Source organism: Parus major, chromosome 13, assembly GCF_001522545.3.
Source record: "Parus major isolate Abel chromosome 13, Parus_major1.1, whole genome shotgun sequence".
Taxonomy (NCBI): Eukaryota; Metazoa; Chordata; class Aves; order Passeriformes; family Paridae; genus Parus; species Parus major.
The window spans coordinates 1,624,858-1,630,746 of record NC_031782.1 but is presented as its reverse complement, the minus strand read 5'-3'; the positions used below and the strand labels follow the sequence as shown (position 1 = coordinate 1,630,746).

Sequence of the window (5,889 nt, the reverse complement as noted above, 5' to 3'; positions counted from 1 at the left end):
GGGCCGGCAGCACCGGGCCGCCTCCCCGCCCCGCCGGGGCCGGCACACGGCGTTCCGCATCCCTGCATCCCCATCCCCGCTGGCCCCACCGCGGCCTCGGGGCGCTGCTGACCCGGCCTCTCGCCGCTCTCGCCCGCAGCCGTGGTGGGCGCCGGGCTGGGGGGCTCGGCCACCGCGTATTTCCTGCAGCAGCACTTCGGGCCGCAGGTGCAGCTGGACGTGTACGAGGCGGCGGGCGTGGGTGGGCGCCTGGCCACCGTCACCGTCAACAAGCAGCAGTATGAGAGCCGCGGAGCCTCCATCCACGCCCTCAGCCTCCACATGCAGGACTTCGTCAAGATCCTGGGTGAGAATGGGCATCCCTCGCTGAGCTGGGAGGCTGGGACACCCCCGGGCTGTGCGCTGGGGGTAGTGGGGAGGGTTTCTGCCAGTCCCCCTTGGCACCCCTGGCATGTGGTGATCCCCGTGCTGTCCGTGCACCCCTGCCCGGTTGTGCCCTTCAGAGAGAAAGGGATGGGGTGGTTACCATCAGGGGGTCCTGGTGGAATTGGTGCTGGGGGGTTGTTCACAAGCTCCTACCAGTGTGTCCCAGTAGGCAGCAGCAGCTCCGTGAGATACCCCACATGATGTGACTGGGAACCCGTGCCTTGGGGTCTCTCATTCCTGATGCTCCTCCAAGAGCATCTCTGCCCATATCCCTGCTGGGACGTGTGGAGTGCTGGCCTTTCCCAGGAGCCAGCCAGCCCCAGGGAGGGGCAGCCACGCGCTCCCTCTGCTCCCGCAGGCCTCAAGCACCGGCGCGAGGTGGCCGGGAAAAGCGCCATCTTCAGCGGGGAGCACTTCGTCCTGGAGGAGACCGACTGGTACCTGCTCAACCTCTTCCGGCTCTGGTGGCACTACGGCATCAGCTTCCTGCGCCTGCAGATGTGGGTGGAGGAGGTGATGGAGAAGTTCATGAGGTAGGAGAGCCCGAGGGGCTGGGGGGGGTTTCCCTGGCACCGGGGCGTCACCGGCTGTCCCCTGCTCCTGTCCCCTCCAGGATCTACAAGTACCAAGCGCACGGCTACGCCTTCTCCAGCCTGGAGGAGCTGCTGCGCTCTCTGGGGGGTGAGGCCTTCGTGAACATGACCCAGCGCTCGGTGGCCGAGTCCCTGCTGGAGGTTGGTGTCACCCAGCGCTTCGTGGACGACGTCATCGCCGCCGTGCTGCGCTCCAGCTACGGCCAGTCCGTGCTGGTGCCCGCCTTCGCAGGTGAAGCCACCTCCTCTCGCTGTGTGACACTCCTCAGTGTCCCCTCTGCGGCCAGGCTGTGGAGCCACCCTCGTCTTCCTCTCTGCAGGGGCCATGTCGCTGGCAGGAGCCCAGGGCAGCACCTGGGCGGTGGAAGGAGGGAATAAGCTGGTGTGTTCGGGTCTGCTGAAGCTGACCAAAGCCAATGTCATCTCAGCCAGGGTGACAGGCATCTCCCTGCACAGCTCGGGTGAGCCTGGCACGGGTGTGGCTCTGGGTGCACCAGGGTGGTGGTGGCAGCATGGGAATGCTGTGGCTGGAGGGCATCCTGACCCCAGTGAGGCATTTGGGAGAGGGCCTGAGGGTCTGTCCTTCTCCCTTGGATCCGATGGGGACCCTGCTGCACCAACTTCAGCCCTGAGCTTGCCCTCCCTCCCTCCTGAGGTCCATCAGGATCTCCTGTGACACCATCCTTGTCACAGGCTCACTCCCCCTTCCACCTCAGCAGGAGAATACCTGGGGCCTGGGCTGTGGGCTGTGTTCCCACAGTCCTCTTTGGCCCCGCTGGGTTCATCTTCTCTGGAAACATTCTCCCAGAGTTTTAGTGAAGCCTTTCTGCCACCCTAAGGCATCAGCAGCTCATCCATACCCAGCAGGTGCTGTGGTCCAGCGCTGGTGTGTGCTGGAAAACCAAGGGATGGAGGTCAGGTTGGAAAAATGAGGCTCAGGGCTGCTCCTGACTGTCCCCTGTCTCTTTTCAGAGGGGAGAGCCCTGTACCAGGTCCACTACGAGAGCACCGAAGGCCAAGGCTCGGCTTTCTACGATATGGTGGTGGTGACGACTCCGCTGCATCCCAGCAGGAGCAACTTCACCTTCGAGAACTTCGACCCTCCCATCGCCGACTTCCCCGGAGCCTTCCAGCCCTCGGTCACCTCCGTGGTGCACGGCTACCTCAACTCCTCCTACTTCGGCTTCCCCGACCCCAAGCTGTTCCCTTTCACCAGCATCCTCACCACCGACACCCCCGACCTGTTCTTCCACGCCATGGACAACATCTGCCCCGTCAACATCTCGGCGGCGTTCCGGCGCAAGCAGCCCCAGGAGGCGGCGGTGTGGCGCGTCCTGTCCCAGCAGCCGCTGGACAAGCAGCAGCTGAAGACCCTCTTCAGGTCCTACTACTCGGTGCAGGTGACAGAGTGGCCGGCGTACCCCCGCTACGACGCCGCCAAGGCCCTGCCGCCCATCGTGCTCCACGAGAACCTCTTCTACCTCAGCGGCGTGGAGTGGGTGGCCAGCTCCATGGAGATGATAGCGGTGGCTGCCAAAAACGTGGCCCTGCTGGCCTACAACCGCTGGCATCAGGACCTGGAGAAGATCGACCAGAAGGACTTGATGCACAAGGTGAAGACGGAGCTGTGACGCCCGTGAGGGGTGGTGGGCCAGGAGCTTTGGCGTGTGGTAGCCTGGGGAGTATTTATTGCCTTGGGGAGGCCAGGGGGGGCTGGGGGACAAGGGACAGGCTGTGTCCCGGTGACTTGAAGGCCTTCAGGAATACAGTTCCTGCCCAGTGTTGCTGTGTCTGTGCCGTGTGCCTCAGTTTCCCTGTTCCCTCACCTCAGGCTCTACTGGAAAGGAGCCTGTGCCTTCCTCCTGAAAAAAGGTATTTGGGAGGGATCTTGAGGGGCTTTCAGGGGTGAGGATGGCTGGCACTGGCAGCAATGGGTCCCCCTTGAGCTTCTCAGCTCCCACCAGTCTGTCCTGCCTTCCTGGCTTTGCCCTTGGGAAACTCACAGCTAGGGCTGGAGATCCCACGGCCTCTCCCGTGCCTGGAGCCTTACCCAGGCTACCATCCCTGCTCCTGTGCCCCAGGGATGCAGAGAGGGCTGTCACAGGTCCTGCCAGGTGCTCTGTGTTCCTGGGGGTGTCCAGACTTGTGTTTGGGGGGCAGAAGAGCCTCAGTGGGAGAAGCTGGGCAGGGCAGAGGGGCAGCGGGAGGGACTGAGGCAGGCGCAGCTCAGACCAGGGACAGTGATGCGCTTTATTGAGACCTCAGAAGCTGCCCAAACCACCAGCAGCTCACCCGCTCCTTGGACTGCCCAGCCTGGCACAGAGGAACTTGGGGGAGGACTGGGAAGGATGGGAGGGCTGGGAAGGATGGGAGGGCTGGGAAGGATGGGAGGACTGGGTGCTGCTGGAGCTGTTGCTGCGATGGAGCCAACAAAGGGGAGTGGGGACTTCGGGAAGAGAGGAGGCCTGATCCTGACCCTGGTCCTGATTCTGATCCTGACCCTGGTCCTGATTCTGATCCTGGTCCTGATCCTGATCCTGATCCTGATCCTGATCCTGATCCTGATCCTGGTCCTGATCCTGGTCCTGGTCCTGGTCCTGGTCCTGATCCTGATCCTGATCCTGATCCTGATCCTGATCCTTATCCTGATCCTGCCCAGCCAGAGGGCCCATGAGCAGCGCTGGAGGCTGGGGCAGTCGGTGTCAGGGACTGGGGCTGCCTCTGCACTGGATGTCCCCAAAGCAGCTGCTGGGGCTGAGTGTGACGGAATCTGCAGGAGGATTTTGAGGAGCTCTTGCACAGGAACCTCCCCTGACCCTGATGCCCAGCCAGGTGGCCTCTCCCAAAGGGCTAAGCAAGAGCAAGCTGGTTAGATGCCCACAGGGAGCTGCAGGGGGTAGCTTTGCAGCCTCAGAAGATGCAGGTGCAGCCCACAGCGATGGTCTCCATCACCATCTGGTACTTCTTGTGACACTTCTTCTTGCCCGAGGGCCTGTGCCCCGCCTCGGCCGGGCCCGGGCAGAGCAGGCGGCGCACGGGCAGCCGGCTGTAGATGGGAATGCTGGCCATGGTGCGGTCCTCCTGCATGGTGAAGGGGTTGATGCAGCCAGTGCAGAGGCACCGGGCCTCGGGGATGTCTGCTGGGATCCGTGTGGCATCGTGGTTTATCCTGGAGGACAAGGAAAGCAGGACAAGGCTGGAGAGATGGTGATGGGGGAGGTGGGTGGCCGAGGTGAGATGGATTTGGCATCACATCCTGCCACAGCCCCTGTGCTGGCACAGGGCCACCTTGCCTGTCCCCGAGGCCCCTCCCAAGCTCACCTGTAGGCCCAGGGGGACAGGCTCCTCCGGTTGGACCTCCAGAGCCTCAGGTTCACCTGGCACTTGGTGTCCCCCGGCTCGGAGCCGTTCCTCAGCTGGCGCACCATGTCCTGGATGCTGTGCTCGTACTCTGCCATGCTGGTGTAGGGGTCATCTGGGGCCCAGGCCAGGGCAGGGGGGGCTGTTGGTGGCCGTGCCAGGCCCCTTTTCCTGCCCTTGGCTGCCTTGCTCTGGTCCTTGGCTTCAGGAACCGGCACCATGGCGAAGGTGAAGATGCAGAGCAGAAGCTGAGGAAGAAGGAGGATGGTGAGTGGCTGCTTGGGCTGCAGGACTGGCACAGAAAGGGAGCTCTCCCTCTCCCTCCTCCCAGTGGTCCCCAGGCGATGGCAGGACCACATTGACTTTGAGGTGGCACATTCAACGCCCAAAGTGCTGGCCTGCAGGTGAGAAACACCTGAGGGCAGTTTGCAGGGATGGTGGGCACAGGGTCGTGATGAGCTGATGTGTGTGGCTGCCCCTCACCCTGCTCACAGCTGGCAATTTGTGCTACCCTGCCTGAGCTGTGCCCAGTGCCCTCTGTGCCCACCCTGAGGCAGTTACGTGCTGGGAGGGACCCAGCTCAGGCCATACCTGGGCGGCCTCTGCTTTAAAAGGAGCCTTACACAGATGAGACAGTCAAGAATGGGATCTTTATCCAAACCCTCCTCTCCCTCCCTCTGTGCTCTAAGGACGGTGAGAGAGAAAAGATGCTTTTTTCCTTCCCTTCTCCCTCCGGCCTCGCCGGGCGGAGCAGCCGTGTGCTGCCCCCCGGCAGGCAGGGAACAAAGTTGCTTTCTGTAGTCCTGCTCCCTGCTCTTGGTGTCCCTGCAGTGACCCAGGCAGCCCCAGACCCTGCCCGTGGGTGTGCAGTGCCCTGGGGCAGGGAGCTCTCGGCCAGGGCTGTTGTCCCCGTTCGGTGCCGGACTGTCCGGCCGGGCTGGCGTGGCTTTGCTCTCCCAGGCTGCTGCATCCTCACCCTGCCTGGTGTGGGAACCCTGGCAGGCCACAGCGGGCACCTCCAAAGCAAACAACCCCAGGTAAACAAGCATGCAAATCATTCTATTAGAGAAGGAAAACGAGGAGCAAGCCCTGAGCTGCCGGGGAGGCACCTTACCAGGTTTGGAGCCCGCTCCATGGCCGCGGAGGGCTGCCGGCCGCTGTCCTGCAGTGTGGCCGGTCCCTGCAAGCCGGGCAGCTAAAAAGGGAAAGCCCCAGCCCCCGGCTGTGCCCTGCCAGAGGTGTGTCCGGTCCCCAAGGTGCCAGGGAGCCTCGGAGCAGACAGGGCAGGGGGCCAGCGTGGTCTGGGACTCGGCCACCCGTCGCCGCCCCAGGCGCTGGCTCTGCTGGCGGTGGCGACTGTGGTCAGTGGCGGGTCCCCTGTGGAGCAGGCAGCCCTGAGGGGCTCTCTTGGCAATAACACGATCTGCAGAGGGGGTTTGGGCTCTGTTGGTGTCAGCAGCGGGGTCACAGCCCTGACAGGGCCGGAGGGACACGGCTGGCAGAGCAAGGG

General features: G+C 63.5%; 2 protein-coding genes across 2 annotated transcripts; one reads left to right on the top strand and one right to left on the bottom strand.

The window, feature by feature from the left end:
- The first annotated feature begins 133 nt into the window (after positions 1–133).
- PCYOX1L (prenylcysteine oxidase 1 like) lies at positions 134–2,801 on the top strand. The gene is made up of 5 exons (XM_015641525.3): positions 134–346; positions 785–959; positions 1,040–1,251; positions 1,340–1,480; positions 1,992–2,801. Exons 1-5 carry the CDS (start codon positions 322–324, stop codon positions 2,648–2,650), a joined length of 1,212 nt encoding a protein of 403 aa, XP_015497011.1. The 5' UTR covers positions 134–321; the 3' UTR covers positions 2,651–2,801.
- Positions 2,802–3,805: 1,004 nt separating this feature from the next.
- IL17B (interleukin 17B) lies at positions 3,806–5,514 on the bottom strand. The gene is made up of 3 exons (XM_015641545.3): positions 5,494–5,514; positions 4,341–4,627; positions 3,806–4,188 (listed from the first exon to the last, which is right to left on the bottom strand). The coding sequence occupies exons 1-3, from the start codon at positions 5,512–5,514 to the stop codon at positions 3,930–3,932; spliced, it is 567 nt and encodes a 188-aa protein (XP_015497031.1). The 3' UTR covers positions 3,806–3,929.
- Between the last annotated feature and the right edge of the window lie 375 nt (positions 5,515–5,889).

Bases quoted from the DNA above. Each gene is read 5' to 3' on its own strand.
- PCYOX1L (XM_015641525.3), top strand. From the start codon at position 322: ATGCAGGACTTCGTCAAGATCCTGG. The intron at 1,252-1,339 runs GTGAAGCCACCT...TCCTCTCTGCAG, and splicing joins GCTGGTGCCCGCCTTCGCAG to GGGCCATGTCGCTGGCAGGA. The intron at 1,481-1,991 runs GTGAGCCTGGCA...GTCTCTTTTCAG, and splicing joins CATCTCCCTGCACAGCTCGG to AGGGGAGAGCCCTGTACCAG.
- IL17B (XM_015641545.3), bottom strand. From the start codon at position 5,514: ATGGAGCGGGCTCCAAACCTG. The intron at 4,628-5,493 runs GTAAGGTGCCTC...CTTCTTCCTCAG, and splicing joins TGGAGCGGGCTCCAAACCTG to CTTCTGCTCTGCATCTTCAC. The intron at 4,189-4,340 runs GTGAGCTTGGGA...CTTGTCCTCCAG, and splicing joins CTGTCCCCCTGGGCCTACAG to GATAAACCACGATGCCACAC.